Below are 25400 nucleotides of genomic sequence, written 5' to 3'. Positions count from 1 at the left end.
TACTTGGAATCGACATGAGCAATCTCTCGAAGATGAACAATTGTACTGGGCTCTGAATGCAATTTGAGCCAAAACTGTACTTCCTTGCTTTTTGTGGTTTTGAGTTATTCTTGATTGTTCCAAGAACATAGATTTTTGGCTTCATTTAACAAGCATTGTTAATCTACGGTTTGTGAAGAAATTATGTAAGCATTTAACACTTACTTTAATTCTTTCTTAACCTCTTCATAGTCAGCCTGTGTTTTCAGTTTTTCTTCCAGTTGCTTAAAAAAAAAGAAAAGAAAAGAGAAATGTAATTATTTGGATGCGGGGGAGAGGTAAACTTTCAAAATAGTCTTTAAATTATTTCTTTGATACAGCAAAGAGTGTATGAGTCAGGAGTTACTACTGTTACCTAATTTACATATAATAGAAAACAAACTATACATAATTACATTAAACCAAATTATTGTCGATGCACTTTTCCTTGTTTACAGAGCGCCAAGCATTGTACAACTGACAATTGGTTTGTAACTGTACTGCATTACACAAACGTTAAAATTTTCACAAAGCTATTAAAGTAAAAAACAAGAGTAGTATTTTGGAATATGCTGTACTGCTACTGTATAGTCTTCTCTACAAGAAGAAAAGAGTTCAAGAAGCTATTGACCAGAATGCCTTAGGCTTGCAACACTTATTCAATGCCTTGTGTCCAAACAAAACAGCTTGTAGCAAGTGGTTTTACAAGCATTACTTATTGAAATAACTAATATGATTATACACTGAAGAGGAACCAATAAGACTGCACCACTGAGACTTGCTGAGCAGATCTTTTGCTCAAGTCTGGCTAATCTTTTGCAATCTTAATGGTTTGTCTTCAGTGCTGAGAAGAGGCCACAAGCACTGACCCTCCTTACACAACCCATAATGCAATGTCACGCATGTGAACATTACCCAAAAGCCCCTGTTCTCAACATTAGTGCTCAGCACTGTAGGATAAATGCTCCAGGAATCCTAAACTGTAGTGTTATGATTTTTGCCAACTATGCTGATGCCACATTACTGGTCGACACTGTACAAACAAAGAACAAAAAAAGACAGTCCCTGCCCCAAAAGAGCTTACAATCGAAACAGTTTCCTTCCTTAGTACAGACACAGCCTAGCTACACAAGAGAACAACAAGAGAATTTTTTGGGCTTACAACTTCCACAGACAAGTTGGGGTTGGTTCTACTTTACTTGACTGGCTTAATTTTTGTTCAGCTCATTGATCCAAAATGATAATAGGTATCTGAAGAAAGAATACACACACTCCTCCCCCTGCAACATTGACAGCAGCAGCGCATTTTTGAAGCATGACACAATCAAAGTCAATATATTTACAGCAACAAAGTATAAGGTGGCATGAGATAAACATGTGCCAACTTTTTATGCATTGAAAATTTCTGATGGTAACATCTGCACAGAATCCAAAATCTCACTGAATGTCAAACTACTTTCACTGAAGAAAAATCTAGAGTAACAAGAAAAGGCATGAAACAAGCTTAACAAGTAAAACAATAAAGAGAAACATAACAGAGGGAAAGGGACAGAAATGACCAACCTGACGCAGCAACAAATGAAACAGGAAACAATCTTACAACACTAGCTAGGTATAAATGCCTCAACAGATTAGACAGCAAATAACCTGAGTACTTGGATAGCCCTGCTGACTTCAATTAGACTTCTTCAGAGGGTAAAGATAGCAGAGCTGGGTCTTATTAGACAAAACTTTATCTTGTAACTTTTTAGAATAGGGCAAACATATCAGGTAGAAAGACTGACTGAAAGAAAGAACTGCCAACCCAGTAATGAACTCATCATCATCACTGGTTCTCATGCCTACTATCAAAGAAACTAAACAAAAGTAGTCATATTTTCCATTTGACTCAATCTGCCCTTTTTTCTTCAACCACACAAATTTATGTGCATTACTAAGAAAAATCTCCAAGCCCTGAAAGGATACAAGGATAATTTAGACAATCTAGTAAAATATTTGCATTTGCGTCCAGTTGCAGAACTTTTTCTTCTGAAACTCCAACATGGCTGGAATTTACCCCTTTTTTCTTATAATCCACACTTTCCCCATAGCTCCTACCAGGCATTTCTGTGGTCATTTCAGCCCTTCCTGGCATGTCAATTACTGTAATCTCTGTTTGCAAGATTTGGAAATTCTCTGCAAAACAGGAAATGGCCATCTGGTTCATCATGTTGCCCCTATCTTCCTGTTTTTTGATATCAGACTCTTCAATCCTCACTTGTATTTCTTAGACTAATTTACTTCAAATGTTCTCTCTTAGAATGTATTACATAGATATTTCTGTGTACCTGAAATAATTCTGCCAATTTCCTCTTTTTACTCCTCGTTTCCACATTGGAAAATTATGACAGTTTGATCAATTTTGCTACAATGGATTCAACGGAAGCGTTAATGAAAAAGAAATTATCCCATCCAATTAAAAAAACCCAGAGTCAAGTAGCAGGAGATGCTATTATGCCAGCTACCCATCAAGCAACATGTTCTAATGAATCATCATCACAGTGAATTCCAGGAAAGCAGAGCGAATTTTAACTTGTGGAACTCACAGCTGGAAAGATATTAATGAAGTGAGTAGCTTTTTACGAAGTTAAAAGAACCTTAGACAGGAAAATGAATAACCTCTATAGTTATTCTAGTTATGTGAAAAATAATAAGAGCTATTGGGATTAAGACAAAACTTCCATGTGGCGTATTATGGCACATTTTGCAGCTTTCCTCTGAAGTAGCCAACAATAGCCATTAATCAAAGGAAGGATACTCTAACTAGTAGGACTAGAAGGATACCAGATTTTGTTCTTGTATAGCAATAACTATGCGTGAGTTTTTAACCCCTCTAACATAGCCATGCTGCCCTAAGGAAAACTTCAAAGGATATCCTGCACATTTTAAACAGGCTCTGTATAGAATGCCACCTCTTTACAAAAGTGTTGCACATTTGTGTAATCCTGATGTCCAAGATCATGCCAGTGACACTTCAATTCCGTGAGCTTTCTGTAAAGCCAGATACAGCAACTCATAGGTGTAACCAACTGTTCAAGTTATAGCTTGACACTGTGGAAAGTGGCCTTAGTGCACCAGAGAATCTGGCTCAACATTTACAAACCAGACCTAGTCACTAGCACTGAAGCAGGGAGATGTAAATGAGCCAGCCAGCCCCTGAGGCTCGAGAAGGGATTCAGCTTTCAACCTTTCTAGGTGTTCTAAAAAGCCCTGCCAGTGTGTCTACTGAGAGGGCTACTGAATCAGAACATCTCACTTTGGCCATGTCTCTTTGCCAGCCATTTCTAACAACTTTGTTGATCCTTCTACAGCCAACACCCATTATCTGATACATTCATGTGATTTAAAACCTGGGGTGCATTACAATCCATCCTTCTTTTGATACTAGCTCTCAGATCCACAAACTTTGTGTTATTATATGACATACAGTGACAATCGAAAAGTAGACGACTGCCAAGTTACTCTGGCTTTAAGTACTGCAACAGAAAGCCATGTAATGGAGTGAATTAAAAATAGTAACACTAATAACAAGCTGGTTATTGCATTAGTTACTACTGTAGGGATATGCTAAGTAGGAAGGCCTTTTAGGGATACTTACCAAATACAAGATAACTAACATTACTTCCACTTGTAAGCCTGCCTTAATGTTACATGCAGTTTCATACAGTTATATTTCAGGAGGTTTTAAGTATAGATATGTGATTGTTATCACTGCCCAAAGCAACAAAACATTATCTACAGCTTTTGTTTTTGATGTGAAGATGTCTCCCTTAGAGCCTCAAACATACAGATCAATCTTATAACAGGATGGCAACACAGGAAGAGAGTAATATTGAAACAACTAAAATCCTTTGAACACTACAATAAAGCACATAGCAGGAGTGGCCAAACTTACTGGCCCTCCGAGCTGCATACGACAATCTTCAGAGCGCCGGAGCACACCTGCCAGGAGCCAGGGTTTCAGCCCAACTCCTGCTGAAGCTCCAAACTCTGGCATGTGCACCTTGCAGGGCTGAAGCCCTGAGACCCTCCTCTCTGCTGGACAGAAGTTCCTACAACCCACCCCATTGCAAGGCAGAGGTCCCGAGCTCCCTCCACCCACTCTGATAGGTGGAGAATGGGGGCAGGGGGCAAAGGAGGCTTGCAAGCCACACTTTAATGGTAAAAGAGTCGCATGTGGCTCATGAGCCACAGTTTGGCCACCCCTGGCATACAGCCATTGTTCCCAAGGGGAAAACCCCATAATTAATATGGAGATCGCTGCCAAGGAAATTTTGCACTTTATACTTTTTAATGAACAATACAATCTGTATGTAATTAGACCATTTAGGTATTTGGCATCTCCCCAGCCAATCATTATTGTAAAACCGTATTAGTGTGGTAATTGTCTCAAACAACACTGGAAACCGCACAGAGCAAAGAATAATAAAAGGTTCAAACTGTGAAACAATCTGAAGGAACTAATCTCTTGTTCTAAATATCAACCTGGTTAATTCAGACAAAATAAAATGTGTTTTAATGTCCCCCAAAGTCTAAAAATACTCCAGTCAGAAGGATACAAATGTGCTGGTGGCAGTGAAAAATATTTCTACAAAGTAGCTTAGGAAGCGTCATCTTATCAAGAAATCAACTTGCATTTATTATACAAAAGAACATACAAATACCAAGTGTCAGAGTGCCCACTAGATTGTACCTTTTCCTAAAATATTTTAAAAATAATAATTAAATTATTATTAAATAAATAATTAAAACTGCTCTCTTTTGTTAGACCTGCATAGGATATGTTAGAGGGGTTAATAGTTAAATAATGCAATCTAAAAGATAGTTAGTTATCACTTAAAATCAAAGAGCACACACACAAATAGTCAATTAACCTAGGTCATTTGGTGCCAGGGAGACAGGATCTCTTGGCTAACTAGGGCTACTACATTTTTGCTGGATAGTGGGGAAGTTCTGACTCCAACTGACAAGGGGTTAAGACAGTTACAGTCAGAAAAGTCTTGATACTAGTGGACAGATTCTGATGATTACATCAGATGAAGATAACGAAGCAATAATTTTGAAAGACACTGGAAGTATTGCTGAATTGTTTCATTAAACCACACAGTATTAAAGAATTCCCCCAAGATATGGATAAAGAACACTACTTTCATCTGTAAAACTGATTCATTTTTTGTGAAGACGACCATTAAAATCTTAGCTATTTTAGAAGCACATGCTTTATAATCAAAATTTAAGGTCTACAAAACACTATTTTGACACGGTTCTGTGTAGAACAGAGTTCAGATCTCAGCTTTACTAGCATCAAAGAAAAGACAGGTAAATTACATAATAATAATAACAATAATAATGTCACAGATAGGGACAAAATGGCACAAACATGATAAATCAGATAGAATCAAGGTATCAAAAATCATCACTGAGAACCAAAATATTAGCTTTAGCTGAACAAACCTGTGAGAATAGATATGAAGATTACTGAAATGAAAGTCAGAGTTGCTCTGTCACCAGCTCTGATAAAGGACCAATCTTAGTCCCACTAAAGTTAATGGCAAAACTCTTACTGACCTTGATCAGAGCATGATCCAATTGTAACGGTGTAAGTTAAACACGTGGATTCAAGCTATTTTGTCTAAAAAGCTTTATGAAAAGATTCGCAATAGCGGAATAGCCAGAGAAAATGTATCCCTCAAGAACAGCCCAGTTCCTTCGTCTCTCCACAGAAGTGATGCAAAAACAATGACAGATTGGCAGAGACTGATACCATCTTTACTGCTACCGGCAACAAGCGAGACCTGGTAGATTTTTATTTCCTCTACTGAACTTTCATGACAATTTTGCAAGGATGTCTTAGAACATACAGCAAGTGTACTGAGTTGAAGAATTTAAATTCCATCCCTAAAATACATTTTTCCACATAAACTAAACTACAACACAATAGAGCCTGTACCCTCTGAAGAATGTCAGATTTAGAACAATGTGTCAAGGTTTGCAAACGAGAGCTGAGGCAATTTGATATAGTACAGGGGCAAACTTTTTGGCTCAAGGGCCAAATCTCGGTGGGGAAATTGTATGCAGGGCCATGAAGCAGGGGGTTGAGGTGCGGGAGGGAGTGCGGGAGAGGGTGTGGTGTGCAGGAAGAGGCTCAGGGCAAGGGGTTGGGGAGCAGGAGAGGTGCGGCAGGAGACTCAGGTCAGGGGGAGCTCAAGGCAGGGGGTTGCGGTGCAGGAGGGGTTCAGGGTGTGGGCTCCAGCTGGCACCACTTACCTCGAGTAGATCTGGGGTGGCAGCGGTACGCAGCAGGGCTAAGGCAGGCTCCCTGCCTGCCCTGGCCCTGTGCCGCTCCCGGAAGTGGCCAGCAGGTCCGCAGCGGCTCCTGGGAGTGAGGTGGGGCACACAGCTCTGCCGCACGCTGCCCTCGCTTATGGGTACCACCCCCGAAGCTCCCATTGGCCATGGTTCCCTATTCCCGGCCAATGGGAGCTAATGGGGGCAGCACAGAGCTCTCTGTTCCCCTCTCCCCCCGCCCTCCCGGGGCCACAATAACACGGTGCTGGCTGCTTCCAGGAGCGGCATGGGGCCAGGGCAGGCAGGGAGCCTGTTTTAGCCCCGCTGTGTCATGGGGCTGGCAATCTCGTGGGCCAGATTAAAAGCCCTGACGGGTTGCATCCAGCCCGTGGGCTGTAGTTTGCTCTCCCCTGATATAGCAGGGCTAGAGAAACTTACACAGTAACTGCCTAAACCATGGCTGGCTTAAGTTGGCGCTATCAGCCTCTGACTTTCAGGAATGCTAAAACTAGAAATCTTTAACAAAATAGCTAAATTAACTTCATTTACTATTTACAGCTTATAGCTGGTAGAACAATGAAAGAGACAGAAGGTAGAGGAAACTGATTCAAAACAGATGTCAGGAAAACATTTCTCATGCTTACTGACAGATCAGAAATGTGTGGAATGGTGCACAAAGACAGACAGTGGAAACAAAAGAAAATGGGGTCATTCAAGAAACACTTAGATATACCATCCTTGTGGTTTTCAGGAAAGTGCTACTGACTGATATACAGAAGGCCCAGGACTGGGATACTAGCTACAAATTAGGTACTATCTTGGGGAAAACAGACAAAAATTAAAAATATGCTCTAATAAAGTTAAAAAGTTCCTTTCAATCCTCATGCTTTCTTGTGTCTGTGCATCCAAAGAAGGCAAGTCCCTTTTCCAATGGGAGAAAAAAACCTGGTTGGGTGCATTTACAGGTTGACTGCTGAATGACAGATGTCCCTGACAAAACTGTGATACTGAATGAAGGCATGGCTTAGAGAGTTTTAAGTCCTGACAGGATTTGCTGTGTGATTTTTGGTTTGGTTATTTTTCAGACGTATACATGGTTTTTCAATTATCCTAATTACAGTAATTTTACTGTTCTATGAAAAAATATTATTCAGAAAGAATCTGCACTAAAAATAACAATACATATAAAATCTGAACTTAAAATAGAACTGGAAACAGGCAGAGTGAGTTCAACAACAACAAAAAGTCATTAATTAAAACAAACCCCACAAAATGTCAACAAAACTACATTCTGAAGAAATGACTAACTCAACACAAGGAAAAAATAGTTATTAACTTTCTGTAACTGTTGTTCTTACAGATGTGTTGCACAAGTCCATTCCACTCTAGCTGTGTGCACACCTCAAGCAAAGTTGCTAGAAATTTTCCCCTCAGTGGTACCCGTCTGAGCACCTCAAGCACCCTCTGCTACATTGGTGCTGATCACACCAATGTAAAGTGTCAACCCAACCCGGGGCCCCTTCAGTTCCCTCTGATGTAGAGGGGCAAAAGGATGGTTTGTGGAATGGACATGGGCAACGCATCTTAAAGAACAATAGTTATGGAACATTAATAGCATCTTTTTCTTTGAGTGACTGCACATGTGCATTCCACTCTAGATGACTCACATGCAGTTGAATGGGTGGAAGGATCGGAGTTCATGGACACGCAGAACAACTTGGTCAAAATTGGCATAATCTCTAGAATGCTGAGTGATGGCATAATAGGAGGAGAATGTGTGCACCAATGACCAGGTCGCTGCTTTACAACTGTACTGAAAAGGGATCTGTGCTAAGAATGCTTGTGACTCTGTTGAACGAGCAGTCAGGACAGCTGGCAGTGAAACACCGGCCTGATTCTAACAAGTGTGAATACGTGAAGTAATCCAGGACGAAACTGTCTGTGAAGAGATTGGGACACCTTTTCATCCTGTCAGCCACACTGCGAATAGTTGGGTGAACACTCAGAATGGTTTAGTTCTTTTTAGGTAGAATGCTAGGGCTCGTCTAACATCCAATAAGTGAAGACATTGTTCATTCCTATTTGCATGTGGCTTTGGGTAGAAGACAGGTAAGTAGATTGCCTGATTGCTATGAAATTGTGAAACCACTTTTGGGAGGAAATGGGTGAGGACGTAAATATATATTATCTTTAAAGAAGAATGCGTAGAGAGGCTCTGATGAGAGGGTAGGGAGCTCCGACACCCTTCTGACCAAAGTGATACCTACTAAGATTTTTCCAGGAGAGGTATAATAAGGAGCACATTGTCAAAGGTTCAAACGGTGTTCCCATAAGCTTTGAACAAGTTCAGGTTCCAGAGAGGAATGGGCTCTCTTACTTGACGGTATAACCTTTCTAGGCCTTTTAGGAATCGGACAGACATGTCATTTGAAAAAACAGACCGGTTATCTACCCTGGGGTGAAAAGCGGATATTGCTGCATGGTGAACCTTGATAAAGGAGATTGCTAAGCCTTGCTGTTTTAGGTGCAATAGATACTCGAGTATGTCTTGTATGGATGAACACATGGGCGAGACTCCACAGTGGGATACTCAAACAGAGAGCCATTTCTACTTTGAGAGGTAAGTAGCTCTGGTGGAAGGCTTTCTACTACCTAGTAGGACCTGATGAACTTGCTCCAAGCAAGGCTGCTCTCTGGGATTTAGCCATGGAGCTTCCAGGCTGTTAGATGAAGGGAGCTCAGGTTCAGGTGGAGCATCCAACTGTGGTCCTGGGAAATCAGGTCCAGGTGCAATGGATTGGACTTGCCACTGAGAAATCTAGAAGAATGGGAGAACAACAGTTGGTGAGCCCATGCTGGGGCTATCAGAATAACATGGTCCCAGTCCTGCTTGATCTTTTGCATCACTCTGCATGAGCGAAAAAGGGGAAGACGTATAGTAAAGATGTTCCGTCCAAGGTAGCAGAAAGGCGTCCATGATAGAATCTGCACTGTGTCCGCATAGGGAGCAGAACTGGTGAGACTTCCTCTTGTACCTGTTCACAAACAGGTCTGTCCGGGAAGTCCCCCATTGCTGGTAAATGTCTCTTGCCACATCTGGGCAAAGGGACCACTTGTGGTGACTGGAGAAAGACCTGCTGAGGCAATCTGCCAAGTCGTTTTGTGTTCCCAGATAGTAAGAGGACTCGAGGTTGGTTGAGTGGGCTATGCGAAACTCCCATAGCTGCACTGCTTCTTGACAAAGGAGGGAAAAGCAAGCTCCTCCTTGCCTGTTGAAGTAAAACATGGCTGTAGTGTTGTCCATGGAGAACAGCCAAGTTTCTGCCCATAATGTGAGGCAGAAAGATGTGAAGAGAAAGTTCCACCGCAGACCAGCAGCAGATTTTTTCTGAGGGGTCCCTGGTGAGCTCCCCATCCTACTGCTAGCACATCTGAGACCAAGGACATTGATGGTTAAGGTTGTATAAAGGGAACGCCCGCACAACCATGAGCGGGTCCAACCACCAACTGAGAGAGATGAGGTACCATGAGTACAGTGTCCAAATGGTGGTGGTTTGGCGAGGCCAGCCACATCTGGAAGAGTCTGAGGCACGTTGCGTGTTGTACCACATGTGAAAATGAGGCCACATGACTTAAAAGTCTCATACAATTTGGGCTGTTGTGATTAGATGGCCTTTAAGGTGTGTTATCAGGGATCCAACTGAATGAAAACACCCTTCTGGGAGGAAGGCCCTGGCCTGAGTACAGTTGAACGCCACCCCAGTGAACTCTAACCTGTGCACTGGAGCAAGGGCAGACTTTTCTGTATTTATTAGAAGGCCTAGGGTGAGTTGGACACCACCTGAGCCTTGGATTGGCCCTTGACTAGCCAGTCATCTAGACAGGGGTGCAGGTCTACCCATAACCTCCTATGGAAAGCTGCCACTACTGCCATGCCTATTGTGAACACCCATGAATCCGCAGACAGACTAAATGGGAGGACCGTGAATTGGTCGTGTGAGTGGTTCACTATAAATCAGAGGAAACATATGTGTCCTTGGTATATTGATATATAAAAATAGGCGTTTCTTAAATCTAGGGCAGCGTACCAATCCCCAGGATCCAGGGAGAGGATAATGGTATCAGGGTGACCATGGGGAACTTTATTTTCTAGAGATAGTTGCTGAGCTTCTGGAGCTCTAAAATGGGTCTGAAACCTCCTTTGGCTTTTGGGATTAGGAAATAACGGGAGTAGAACCCCTTCCCTCTTAAATTCTGTGGAACCTCTTCCACAGCTCCCACATGAAGGAGAAGTTGAACCTTCTGAACCAGAAGTTCTTTGTGAGAGGCGTCATGAAGAGGGTCAGGGAGGGGTAGAAATAAACTGGAATGCGTGCTCAACACTCAATGGTCCATGGTGATATAGGACCACATACTGAAAAGTATGAAAGTCGGCTTTCATAGAATCATAGAATATCAGGGTTGGAAGGGACCTCAGGAGGTCATCTAGTCCAACCCCCTGCTCAAAGCTGGACCAATCCCCAACTAAATCATCCCAGCCACGGCTTTGTCAAGCCTGACCTTAAAAATATCTAAAGAAGGAGATTCCACCACCTCCCTAGGTAACACATTCCAGTGTTTCACCACCCTCCTAGTGAAAAAGTTTTTCCTAACATCCAACCTAAACCTCCCCCACTGCAACTTAAGACCACTACTCCTTGTTCTGTCATCAGCTACCACTGAGAACAGTCTAGATCCATCCTCTTTGGAACTCCCTTTCAGGTAGTTGAAAGCAGCTATCAAATCCCCCCTCAACCTTCTCTTCCGCAAACTAAACAATCCCAGTTCCCTCAGCCTCTCCTCATAAGTCATGTGTTCCAGTCCCCTAATCATTTTTGTTGCCCTCTGCTGGACTCTCTCCAATTTTTCCACATCCTTCTTCTAGTGTGGGGCCCAAAACTGGACACAATACTCCATATGAGGCCTCACCAATGTTGAATAGAGGGGAACGATCACGTCCCTCGATCTGCTGGCAATGCCCCTACATATCCATCCCAAAATGCCATTGGCCTTCTTGGCAACAAGGGCACACTGTTGACTCATATCCAGCTTCTCGTCCACTGTCACCCCTAGGTCCTTTTCTGCAGAACTGCTGCCGAGCCATTCGGTCCCTAGTCTGATTCTTCTGTCCTAAGTGCAGGACTCTGCAAATGTCCTTGTTGAACCTCATCAGATTTCTTTTGGCCCAATCCTCTAATTTGTCTAAGTCCCTCTGCATCCTATCCCTACCCTCCAGGGTATCTACCGCTCCTCCCAGTTTAGTGTCATCTGCAAACTTGCTGAGGGTGCAATCCACACCATCCTCCAGATCATTTATGAAGATATTGAACAAAACAGGCCCCAGGACCAACCCTTGGGGCACTCCACTTGATACCGGCTGCCAACTAGACATGGAGCCATTGATCACTACCCATTGAACCCGACAATCTAGCCAACTTTCTATCCACCTTATAGTCCATTCATCCAGCCCATACTTCTTTAACTTGCTGGCAAGAATACTGTGGGAGACCGTGTCAAAAACTTTGCTAAAGTCAAGGAACAACATGTCCACCGCTTTCCCCTCATCCACAGAGCCAGTTATCTCGTCATAGAAGCCAATTAGATTAGTCAGGCATGACTTGCCCTTGGTGAATCCATGCTGACTGTTCCTGATCACCTTCCTCTCCTCTAAGCGCTTCAGAATTGATTCCTTGAGGACCTGCTCCATGATTTTTCCAGGGACTGAGGTGAGGCTGACTGGCCTGTAGTTCCCAGGAGCCTCCTGCTTCCCTTTTTTAAAGATGGGCACTACATTAGCCTTTTTCCAGTCATCCGAGACTTCCCCTGATCGCCATGAGTTTTCAAAGATAATGGCCAATGGCTCTGCAATCACATCCGCCAACTCCTTTAGCACTTTCGGATGCAGCGCATCCGGCCCTATGGATTTGTGCTCATCCAGCTTTTCTAAATAGTCCCGAACCACTTCTTTCTCCACAGAGGACTGGTCACCTCCTCCCCATGCTGTGTTGCCCAGTGCAGCAGTCTGGGATCTGACCTTGTTCGTGAAGACAGAGGCAAAAAAGGCATTGAGTACACTAGCTTTTTCCACATCCTCTGTCACTAGGTTGCGTCCCTCATTCAGTAAGGGGCCCACACTTTCCTCAACTTTCTTCTTGGTGCTAACATACCTGAAGAAACCCTTCTTGTTACTCTTAACATCTCTTGCTAGCTGCAACTCCAGATGTGATTTGGCCTTCTTGATTTCACTCCTGCATGCCCGAGCAATATTTTTATACTCTTCCCTGGTCATTTGTCCAATCTTCCACTTCTTGTAAGCTTCTTTTTTGTGTTTAAGATCAGCAAGGATTTCACTGTTAAGCGAAGCTGGTCGCCTGCCATATTTACTATTCTTTCTACACATCAGGGTGGTTTGTCCCTGTAACCTCAATAAGGATTGTTTAAAATACAGCCAGCTCTCCTGGACTCCTTTCCCCCTCAAGTTATTCTCCCAGGGGATCCTGGGCATCAGTTCCTGGAGGGAGTCGAAGTCTGCTTTTCTGAAGTCCAGGGTCCGTATTCTGCTGCTCTCCTTTCTTCCCTGTGTCAGGATCCTGAACTTGACCATCTCATGGTCACTGCCTCCCAGGTTCCCATCCACTTTTGCTTCTCTGACTAATTCTTCCCAGTTTGTGAGCAGCAGGTCAAGAAGAGCTCTGCCCCTAGTTGGTTCCTCCAGCACTTGCACCAGGAAATTGTCCCCTACACTTTCCAAAAACTTCCTGGATTGTCTGTGCACTGCTGTATTGCTCTCCCAGCAGATATCAGGGTGACTGAAGTCTCCCATGAGAACCAGGGCCTGTGATCTAGTAACTTCTGTGAGTTGCCAGAAGAAAGCCTCGTCCACCTCATCCCCCTGGTCCGGTGGTCTATAGCAGACTCCCACCACGACATCACCCTTGTTGCTCACACTTCTAAACTTAATCCAGATACACTCAGGTTTTTCTGCAGTTTCATACTTGAGCTCTGAGCAGTCATATTGCTCCCTTACATACAGTGAAACTCCCCCACCTTTTCTGCCCTGCCTGTCCTTCCTCAACAGTTTATATCCATCCATGACAGTACTCCAGTCATGTGAGTTATCCCACCAAGTCACTGTTATTCCAATCACATCATAATTCCTTGACTGTGCCAGGACTTCCAGTTCTCCCTGCTTGTTTCCCAGGCTTCTTGCATTTGTGTATAGGCACTTGAGGTAACTCGCTGACCGGTCCCTCTTTCTCAGTATGAGGCAGGAGCCCTGCCCTCTCATGCGCTCCTGCTCGTGCTTCCCCCCGGTATCCCACTTCCCCCAGGGCTTTAGTCTCCTTCCCCTGCTGAACCTAGTTTAAAGCCCTCCTCACTAGGTTAGCCAGCTTGCTTGCGAAGATGCTCTTCTCTCTCTTCGTTAGGTGGAGCCCATCTCTGCCTAGCACTCCTCCTTCTTGGAACACCATCCCATGGTCAAAGAATCCAAAGCCTTCTCTTCGACACCACCTGCGTAGCCATTCGTTGACTTCCACGATTCGACGGTCTCTTCCCAGGCCTTTTCCTTCCACGGGGAGGATGGACGAGAAGACCACATGCACCTCAAACTCCTTTATCCTTCTTCCCAGAGCCACATAGTCTGCAATGATCCGCTCAAGGTCATTCTTGGCAGTATCATTGGTGCCCACGTGGAGAAGCAGGAAGGGGTAGCGATTTCAAATAAAGGAGAAACAGGATCTGGAAAAATTAGAAAACATCCAGCGGAGGGCAACAAAAATGATTAGGGGACTGAAACACGACTTATGAGGAGAGGCTGAGGGAACTGGGATTGTTTAGTTTGCGGAAGAGAAGAATGAGGGGGAATTTGATAGCTGCTTTCAACTACCTGAAAGGGAGTTCCAAAGAGGATGGATCTAGACTGTTCTCAGTGGTAGCAGATGACAGAACAAGGAGTAATGGTCTTAAGTTGCAGTGGGGGAGGTTAAGGTTTGATATTAGGAAAAAAAATTTTCACTAGGAGGGTGGTGAAACACTGGAATGCATTACCTAGGGAGGTGGTGGAATCTCCTTCCTTAGAAGTTTTTAAGGTCAGGCTTGACAAAGCCCTGGCTGGGATGATTTAGTTGGGGATTGGTCCTGCTTTGAGCAGGTGGTTGGATTAGATGACCTCCTGAGGTCCCTTCCAACCCTGATATTCTATGATTCTATGATCTGGTATCATGGGAACTGGTACAGAGTCCTTGAGTGTCCCATCGAAACACCAGCTTAGAACCCCCTGGATGTCTGAGGGTGGGGGTGGGGAGGCATTGACACTGAGGTAGAAGACGGTGGTGGCCTATACCTAACACCCCTTCTTCTCTGCGGATCCTGACTGGCAGCTGGGGCAGAGAACCAGATGGGCTGTTGAAGTCTGTAGTACTTCCTTGAAGGAGCTGGTATGTACAATGCCAGAGACTTAAGGATCATCCTGGAGTCTTTTAGACTATGAAACTTCACATCAGTCTGATCTCAAAAGTGCGAAGTTCCTTCAAAAGGTAGGTCCTGAAGGGTTTGCTGAACCTCCTGTGGGAGTCCTGAGAACTGTAGCCACGAACTCCTGAGCATGGTCACTGCCGAAGTCAGAGACCTGACTGCAGAGTCAACTGCATCCAAAACAACTTGCAACCTCGCCACTGATTTTCGCTCATCCACCAGTGAAGAGAACCCTTGCCTAGCATCTTGTGGGAGCAAGTCCTTGAATTTCTGTATGGAGTCCCACATATTAAAATCATACCTTCCCAGCAGTGTCTGCTGGTTTGAAATTCTGAGTTGTAACTCCCCAGTAGGATAACCTTTCCGACTGAACACATCTAATGTCTTTGAGTCTTTTGATTTTGGGGCTGCACCCTGATGACCCTGCCTTTTTCTCCCATTAGCAGCAGCTAGCACCAGGGATTCCTGGGAGGAGAGGAATGGATGCACAGGAACTCATAACCCCAGCAGGAGCAAAGTATTTTTGTTCAGCCCTTTCTGACAAAGGGAATGGGACGTGGAGATCTGCCACAAGGTCTTAACAAGGTCCATAATGGCCTCATCGACAGGCAGGGCTATTTCTGAGGGGCCCGTAGCAGCTAAAATGTCAACCAGGCTATTGGAGGACTCTTTCACTTCCTTCACCTGTATGCCCAGACTTAAGACCATCCTCTTCAACAAGACTGGTGCCATGATGAAGATGCCTTCACTGAGGACAGCATAGCCAGCTTCCCTTTTGATGGTAGCAAAGGGCATGGTACTGAACAATGACAGGATCCAGTGGGTTCCCTCCTGTCCACAGGCACCGATAACACCAACTCTTGAACTGCCAGTGGTACTGGTATCTGACTGCAGCAAACGCCTCTGGTGTGGTCATGCTGTGCAGCAGATGTAGACAGCTCTTCTGGTACCGGATTGGATGGTGCCTACATAGGCACCAAAGTGAACGGTGCCAACTTTTGTGGTACCGAGGCAGAGGAGTGCTTGGTTTAGATTGCACTCTAATCTGATTCCCATGCCTGGCTGTCTTTGGTGCCAGGGATCGCCTCTTCTTGACTGTCTCTGTCTTGTGCCCTTTCCTTGGCACTAGGGATGGTGATCGGTGCCAGGACTTTGGTACGATAGAAGGCGTACTCCTTACCGACACTGAGGCATTCAGTGCAGAATCCAATTGGCTTGGCTGAAATGGAGGTCTCAGTGCTGCCTCCATGAGCAAAAATTTTAGCCTGGCCTCCCGGTCCTCCTTCTCCAAAGCTTAAAGTCCCTACAGATCTGGCAATGGTCCCCCTCGTGAGCTTCTTCCAGGCACTTCAGGCAGCTTGAGTGCAGGTCACTCAGGAGCATAGACTTGTTGCAGGAGGCACACGGCTTAAAGCCCTGTGACCAAGGTATGCCTCGGAACCGGGGAACAGATAAAACTCCACTAAAACACTAAGTTACAGAACTTCACTAAAATTAGCTATAAGTGACTAAAAACTGACTACAACTAACTATATACATAAAGAAAAAGACCACTGAGAGAGCTTCTAAAAGTAAGTATAGCAGTTCCAGTGACTGTCACAGGCAGTAAGAAGGAATTGAGGGGCCGCGGGTTTGGCTGGATGCTTTATACCAGCACTACCAAAGTGTGGCAGCAGAGGGCACTCAAGCTGCCCGACAGGTACCACTGACGGAAAAAATTGCAGTGACTGTGCTCGGGCATGGACACACCTAGAGTTGAATGTACATGTGCAATCACTCGAACACACTGTGCCACTCACAACTACAATGGATGATGGAATCTGCACTAGTGAACTAGTGCATGTTTACCTAAGAGTCCTACTCTGAATAAGGAATGAGCAAACTGTGCTGAATGCACAACTGATCCTTACTTTAAGTGTGCTGTTCTTGGCAGTCAGCTGCTGCTCCAGCTGTGATATCTGGCTGGTGGAGTTCTCACGAAGTTTGGTGAGGCTGCCTTGGAGTCTCTGGACATCTTCTACGAGCTGGGCAATTTCACGTTCTTTTGCAGCCAGTTCCACCTCCAAGCTAGATCGCGTCAGCACCTCTATGGCCTGCTCCTAATGTGAAAGAAATAACATTATACCATATCAATACAGGCAACGTGCTCAAACAGGAGGCAGTTTGGTCAGGACCAAGCATGGAACTGGAAGTCAGAAACTCCTGATAGAGAGAACAGATTTAACTACACCACATGGGTGTTGGGAAGACCCAGGAGTTAATATCTGCATGGTGCTTTGAAGATACAAAATGCTCTATTTAACATTATTGAATATTATTAATAATAGTACTTCTGGTAATGAAATCTTGTGCTTTAAAAATAATCAGATAGTATGCCATTTCAGAAGAATGGGGGGAAATGTTTGACCTATAAATTACAATCTGAGTCAGACCAATGGTCCATCTAGCCCAGTAACCTGTCTTCTCACAGTGGCCAATGCCAGGTGCTTCAGAGGGAATGAACAAAACAGGCAAACATTCCCTGTTATCCACTCCCAGTTTCTGGCAATAGCCATTGATGGGCCCATCATCCATGAACTTATCTAATTCTTTTTAGACCCCCCCCGCACACTATAGTTTTGGCCTTCACAGCATCCCCCCCGGCAATGAGTTCCACAGGCTAACTGTGCGTTGTGTGAAGAAGTACTTTCTTTTGTTTGTTTTAAACTTTCCTCCTATTAATTTCATTGGGTGACCTCTGGTTCTTGTGTTATTTGAAGGAGTAAATAACATTTCCTTATTCACTTTCTCTGTTTCGCTCACGATTTTATAGACCTCTATCATATCCCCCCTTAGCTGTCTCTTTTCCAAACTCAGTAATCCCAATCTTTTTAATCTCTTCTCATATGGAAGATGTTCCATATCCTTAATCATTTTTGTTGCCCTTCTCCGTACCTTTCCCAATTCTAATATATATTTCTTGAGATGGTGTCATCAGAATTGCCCATAGCATTCAAGGTTTGGGCATACCATGGCACATCCCCATTATTGTGGCTTCCTAGCTGCCAATAGCTCCCAGGACAGTGAGGCAGGAACTAGGAGGGAGAAAGATAAGGGAAGAGGGAGATGGAGCTATGTTTTATCTTTTTCACCTAAGTTTTATGGGACCAGATAGGGCCTGGGTAAAGTAGACTTGCACCCCTGACCCCACCCCATTCAATCTCAACTTCTTCCCCAGAAAACAGACCATATAGAGAGGTCAAGTATTGTGCTGTAGAAGCAGCTTCCATGCAGAATTGGAGCAAATCCTTGTGCAGAAGGGATACTGCATGTTTAGATCTAGGGAGCATGATCTAGCCCAATACTTGGTGCTTATATAGCAATCTTCATTCAGAGGCTGCTAAGCACCTTTACAAACTTTAAGGAATAGATCTCACAATATGCTGAGGTAGGTAAGTACTCCTTTTACTAATGGATGAAGTGGGCCACCCAGACGGCGAGTGACATGCCAAAGCTCACACCATGAGTCAGTGGCGAAAACCCAATCCATAAATGTTGACACCTAGTCCCTCTTGTTACAACAAATGACACTGCCAGATACTGGATACCTATGTATTTTTCAGAATAGAAATAACTAAGTGCCTTTTCCATATCTTCCCAAACACTTAGCTTGATTTCCAACGTCTACATACTAGTGTCGTATCTCATACAGAAAGGTAGAAATCTGAACAGCAGTTAATAATGCCCTCCTATTACAGTGAATTATACTTTTTATCTTGAAAAAACCCTCTAATTTGCTTGCATCAAACATCATAAATTGTGTAACTGTCTACTGCATATCTCTATTGAGATCAGAACACAAGTTTGAAATAAGACAGATAATAATCATTTTCATCCTGCAGTAGTCGTCATATTAAATATGAATGAGGTGCAAAAGTAGTATTGAACACAAGCAAAACCTAATGCTAAAATAAAAAGGCTGGAATATAAACTGGGAAGAGACCGGTAATTCAAAGTTAAGGCTAATATTTTGACTTTTTATTTATGCTGTTAGGCCTTGATTCTGATCTAGTTAACTTCAGTGAGAATATCACTGGGCACTTAAAACAGTCTTTAGGCTTTTTGCTTTGTGACACAACTGTACCAAAAAGTACTTTTAAGGCAACTATGTATTCTTCTGTCTGATATCGAGCAGTGAATGTATTTGGTTCAAAATAAAAATGTAGCATATCAGGAATAATTTTTGTTAAATTAGTCAGTTGCAATCAGAGCCAGTTTTCCATTTTTTTAAGGTAACCACCACCTACTATTCATCTGGATAGGCTAAACTCAAAAGGAATTTTCCTTTCAAATATGACAGGTTTCAGATCATGGTTATTAATCCAGAAAAATTCTGAGGAATGTAATACTATGTGCCTGGAAGGTCGAACAGGCAAAGGAATAGTGTAAACAATCTCCAAAAACAAAACAAGTACATCTATTTCATTTTAAAATACTTGTAGGAAGACCAAAAAAAAACAAAAAGTCAATACAAATAAGAAAGAGAACACATAATATATCAGTTTGTTAACTTTTTCCTATTTCCTTATGAACTAATTTATCATAGCAGAAGGAGATATTCAGTGAAAAAGATACCACATAGTCTGAAACGTTATTTTTAAACTTTCTTCTAGAACTATATTCTAAGAACAATATGACACTAGGTAATGCTCCGATAGGCCACTAGCACAATTCTTTGTTGGTTGAAATCACTTGGCCTACCCTACAGCCTCATGCCTCACTATGTATCCAACGCATGTGTTAATAACCTATTAATGCAAGCCCTGTTGTACGGCATTGCTCAATTTATTTTTCTGCTGTCGCAGCGTCTATCAACTCGAAAGAATCTTTGATAGCTGCTGCTATCTGTCTGGACTCCCTGAGCAGTTGCTGAATGAGTGCTGCCCAGCTCATACTAGCATCCAAAGAGCAGATGGGATTTCCACTCCTGACCCCCGTCTTCGACTGCCTCCAATCTCAGTGAATAGCTTGTCCAACAAAAATGTAACCAACTTACAATTTCCAGGAACACAATTCTGTTTCAGCTAAAATATTAGTCCAAACAGATATTTTTATAACTGTGAGCATAAATTGAAAGAGCTGGACTGCAGGAATGTCAGAAACCTGTAAGAGTAGGTAAATATTTTCTCACCACATCAGGTGCCTTCTGGATCTGTGTAGCAAGCTGGAGAGATTTGTTAGCTGACGAGAGCTGCTCCCTTAAGGTTTCTGCCTCTCTCTGAGCCACCTCTGCCCTCTGAAGGAAATGAAAAGGGGTGAAAAGAGAAAGTACAGTCAGTTTAACAACTGACAATTATTACAAGAACATTCATCAATTCATGCCTGACTGACTATAATTGATTTTCCTAAACACTGAACCTAATAAATGTTAGGAAAAATACATAGAATGTGATGGATTTTTATTTTAAACAGTACAAGGAGGAAATAATTGAGCGATTATGACAGTAATTTAACGCTAGGAGCAAGGAATCCCCTGCTGATACTAATGCTGTGGCCCACTGAATTTCCCAGACTGAATAAATACAAGTGGAAATGGAGACATTTTATTCAATTTCTTTCTATTCTTCTACACCAAGCAGATTTTATTGCAGGATTCCTCATGGGAATAATTCTCACAGGAAACACTGAATTAAAAGACATTCTGGCTATTCTCCCTAAAATATACAAATGCTTTGGGTTATCTTTCCTCAGCAATTATTTGCCAAAAAGTGAATTGTGAAGTTTTGTCCATTTCAGATGTTCTATTTATGTAACAATGTTTAACCCCTCCAAAGCCAACAACTTTGTATAGATCAGATACCAGCTACTGACAATTTCAGCAATATCTGATAAGCTTTTGGGGGGCAGGGACTTTTTGTTCTGTTTGTACAGTGCACAACGGGGTCCTAACCATGACTGGGGCTCCCAGGAACTACTGCAATATAAATAATAATTAAAAAGATTAAAAAACCCATAGGTTTCAGGGGAAAGAATGTTCATACAGGAGTTTGGGTGGCAATTGGTGGATCACAGGTGACTTCAGAGAGCATGTGGGAGAAAAAGTGCTTTCTACCACCTGTTTTCAAGTTCCAATTAAGAAAAACAGCACAAAAATCTAATTATTTTTTACAGCACACCCCGCTTTTGGCTTATTAGAAGTAAAAATTATTCTTATCCACCCTAATTATTACCTGCTCCATCCGGTCCCACCAATTAAAATATCACTCCTCTTCCAGTACAAATCAACTACAATCATCTTTTATGCCCACTGCTCAGACCATATTGCTCCTTTTTCTGAATCCCTCAGCTGGTTCAGTCCTGCCTCCAGATGAAGCACATGATACTAACAATCACTCTAAAGACTGTGCAATGCTGCCCCTATCTACACTGCAAATCTTGTCTTTGTGATCCAACTTGTCCCCTTTACTATGCCAATGATGTGCTCCCTTTATTTTCTTCTCCCACTCTCACCTTCATGCTTTCTTCTACACATCCCTTTACACCTGGAACGATCCTCCTATTTCTGTGAAACATACTCCCTCCCCTCATCAATAAATCCTTCCTGCAAGGTCCACAAACTAACAAAAACAAAGCCTATATCCATTTGCTTGGTGTCACCTGTATTTTTTGTCTGATCATTGTCTGACTTTCAAATTATAAGTGACACTGAGCAGCAAATGTGTTTTAATTCAGATCTCATTCAGCATACTATCAGGAATTAAATATGTAATTTGTGATACTTTCTTGCAACATTTTGATGATTTTGCATAGGTTTCACAATAGTTGCTGAGAACAAATGTGGAATTGTACAAGTTCTAATAACTAGTACGAGACACTTAATCAGCGTACCATATGTGTGATGCATGAAAAGATGCCTGAAGCAGTCTTTTTCTGGTAATACTATTCCTCACTAAAGGGAAACTAAACTGGTTTCCATAGGTGGATAAAGTTGGGAGGGAAAACTGGATTAGCAAGTCTTATTGGGATAATTTATTTTCTCTCATTTACATTAGATGAATGTGAGAAAATATCAGAGGGGTAGCCATGTTAGTCTGTATCCACAAAAACAATGAGGAGTCCAGTGGCACCTTAAAGACAAGCAGATTTATTTAGGCATAAGCTTTCATGAGTAAAAAACCCCACTTCTTCAGATGCATGGAGTGAAAATTACAGATACAGCCATAGATATATTGGCACATGAAGAGAAGGGAGTTACCTTACAAGTGGAGAATCAATGTTGACAAGGCCAATTCAGTCAGGGTGGATGTGGGCCACTCCCAATAATTGATGAGGTGGTGTCAATACCAAGAGAGGGAAAATTGCTTTTGTAGCCACCAAAAGAACCAGCCACTCCCAGTCACTATTCAAGCCCAAATTAATAGCGTCAAGTTTGCAAATAAATTGTAGCTCTGCAGTTTCTCTTTGAAGTCTGTTTTTGAAATTTTTTTTTGTCGAAGGATGTCTACTTTTAAATCTGTTATTGAATGTCCAGGGAGATTGAAGTGTTCTCCTACGGGCTTTTGTATGTTACCATTCCTGATGTCTGATTTGTGTCCATTTTTACATAGAGAAGAATAAATAAATAAAAATAAATTAAATAAATAATAAAAGTTTCCCTCTTTTGGTATTGACACCTCCTCATCAATTATTGGGGTGGCCCACATCCACCCTGACTGAACTGGCCTTCTCAACACTGGTTCTCCACTTGTAAGGTAACTCCCTTCTCTTCATGTGCCAATATATCTATGGCTGTATCTGTAATTTTCACTCCATGCATCTGAAGAAGTGGGATTTTTTACTCATGAAAGCTTATGCCTAAATAAATCCGCTTGTCTTTAAGGTGCCACTGGACTCCATTGTTTTTGAGAGAAAATATTTATCTAATAATTGCTAAATAGCTACTGCAAAACAGAACAAGTTACTACACTGTGTTGTTACTACATCTAGTGTTGTATAAGTAATGGGTTTTGCACCCTTAAGCAATTCTGCTGATGGCTTCCATTCATAACAGCATTGTTTTGAGAATCTATTCACTCTGCATGCAAATAAACCACAGAGGATATTTCTAATAGATATTACATCTGCATATACTGTAAGCTGTCAGCTGCCCTTCCTTCCCACATAGTTTCCCTAGCCAATTTAGCACATCTGTTGTAATCTTGTGAATAATAAATATTAAACAAGATTTCATACTATGCATTGCTATGAAAGAAATCAACAAACTTCAGACAACTCTGATTGGAAAATATGGAAAAATATGTTTTTTGTTTTTAAGACTATATGCTCTTCAGGGTAATGACTGTGGATGCCTCAGCATTTGAAAAGCACTTAGTAAACTTCTGGGTGCTCCTGCAATATAAATAATAAACTTACCATACAAAAAACTGTGGAAAAAGAACGTTAAGGTTGCAAAATCAAACACTCAAAAGTTGGAAATGCCACAATAAGGCTTCCTGTGCAATCTTAGTTGACCTCCCCTTGTGCATACGCATTATAATACAATCTTCAGTTGCATGATCACGCGCTTCCCCCCCCCTCCCCAAAGGGCTCTGAATCAGTGCACAGAAGGCATGGTGCTCAACAACTAAGCAATTATTCAATATTTTATTTTATCCTTGTTGTTCAATGACTAGCCCTGTTACTTATTTACTGCTCAGTATTCAAAGTCTGCTCTGAATAGTTATTCATTTCCTCATAGGTTTTTCTATGGCTTTTGTCACTATAATATCTGAATGCTTCACAAAAGTAATGTATTTTCACTCATCCCCTGAAAGAGGAATGGGTATTATCCCAATTTTATACATGGACAACTGAGGCACACAGAAATTAAAGTAAAAATTATTCACTAATTTTTGGTGCTCAATTTTGGACAACTAGAACCTGATTCTTCAGTTTACTTTACATTCCATAGCACAGGGGTGGCCAACCTGTGGCTCCGGAGCCACATGCAGCTTTTCAGAAGTTAATATGCGGCTCCTTGTACAGGCACCAATTCCAGGGCTGGAGCTACAGGTGCCAACTTTCCAATATGCCAGGGTCTGCTCACTGCTCAACCCCTGCCCCTGCCCCCACTCCACCCCTTCCTGCCCCCTCCCCTAAGCCTGCAGTGCCCTCGCTCCTCCCCCACCACCCCCGAGACTCCTGGACGCCACGAAACAGCTGATCGGGGGGGGGGGTGCAGGGAGGGAGAGGGAGGCACTGATCAGTGGGGCTGCCGGGGGGCAGGAGGCGCTGGGAGCAAGGGGAGGGGCTGATGGGGCTGCTGATGTATTACTGTGGCTCTTTGGCAATGTACATTGGCCACCCCTGCTATTGCACATTGTAGGTTCATAGCACAGTTCCCACTGACTTCAGCTGCAGCGATGAGTTCTCAACACTTCCGCAAATTAGACTTGAGGGTCTCAAGGTGGACACCAGGAAATGAGGAACACACAATTAGTGGCCATCTATGACAAGTTTGGCTTAAATGATTTGCCCACCACCACACTTCTCCTCTGGTAGAGGTTTGGATAAAATCCAGTTCTCTAGGGGAGCATTCAACTGTCTTAACTACCTTTCTCTTCCTGCAGTCCCCTGCCTCATTCACTATAAACCTTCCAACTTCTGCCACAAACGAAGCATGGGTCCTGCAGTCAATGGCCTCCTTCATTACACAACCCTGATTTCTCCATAGAACACAATCCTGTCCTCTGAATAAGGCACTTGTCCTGTGGAAAAGGGGAATATGTCCCAGTCTTCTACCCACCTTGACTCCCAGTCCCTGTTTCCTTGTCCATCCAACCCAGTCTTTCCCTCCCTTCGTTGCTAGCTTCCATTTCCAGTCTCCAATCACAGTTTGCTCCATGCTTCCCCGACGCCAGCAGGGGGAACATCGAGAGCAAAGGAGAGAGTCTCTGCTATCAGTTCCGGTGCCCAGCACCAAAGCAGCCTATATCAACCAGAAGCAGAAATTGCAAGGAAAGTCCTGCTCAGCCTGCATCCCCAAGTTGGAGAGTACTCAGTATTGACAGAATCAGAGAATTTAGTTGCCAAACTATAACAAGTCTCAACTGAGGATGTACAAACTGAGATTTCTCAGAGGCTTAAACAGACCAAACTTGGAAATTTTTTTGCCACAGGAACAACAGATTGCACATCCTTGATACAAAGGACACCTGCCTTTGCCAAGTTTCAGGTCCCAGCTCCGAAGTATGGAGGCACTAGAGCTTCTTACCAAAACAGTTACAAGAATTTTAACATGGGAAAAACATTTTCCCATATCTCATTCTCAGAAATGGCTGTGCAGTTTTTGCTGAAAGTTAGGGGAAAAAAATCAGCCTGAGCCAAATACCCAGCCTGGGAAACTTCTGTCCAAACTGTTAAGTGTTTGGCAAAGTTCAAAACACGGCGTCTTTTAATGAGAAGTGTCAGTTAAGTCAGTATAGATATCACTAACAGCTCTGCCTATACTAATTTAATCTATAGTAATAGATAGCTGTGCCTATTTGTGCTAAAGTGCCTGGCTTCTTTCATAAATATCTTAA

General features: G+C 42.9%; 1 protein-coding gene across 10 annotated transcripts in view; it reads right to left on the bottom strand.

Moving 5' to 3' along the window:
- The window catches only part of CUX1 (cut like homeobox 1), a 402959-nt gene that overhangs the window by 113771 nt on the left and 263788 nt on the right, over positions 1 to 25400 (bottom strand). For all 10 annotated transcript variants that reach the window (XM_073315649.1, XM_073315650.1, XM_073315641.1 and 7 more), the window contains 3 exons: positions 20030 to 20134; positions 16770 to 16958; positions 205 to 263 (listed from right to left, as the gene is read on the bottom strand). In XM_073315649.1, coding sequence (XP_073171750.1) covers positions 205 to 263; positions 16770 to 16958; positions 20030 to 20134 — 353 coding nt within the window. The remainder of the gene's footprint in view (positions 1 to 204; positions 264 to 16769; positions 16959 to 20029; positions 20135 to 25400) is intronic.

The sequence above is a fragment of the Lepidochelys kempii genome, chromosome 17 (genome assembly GCF_965140265.1).
Source record: "Lepidochelys kempii isolate rLepKem1 chromosome 17, rLepKem1.hap2, whole genome shotgun sequence".
NCBI classification, from domain to species: domain Eukaryota; kingdom Metazoa; phylum Chordata; order Testudines; family Cheloniidae; genus Lepidochelys; species Lepidochelys kempii.
Note: the sequence above shows the minus strand (reverse complement) of the source record. Positions and strands in the feature narration are given on the sequence as shown.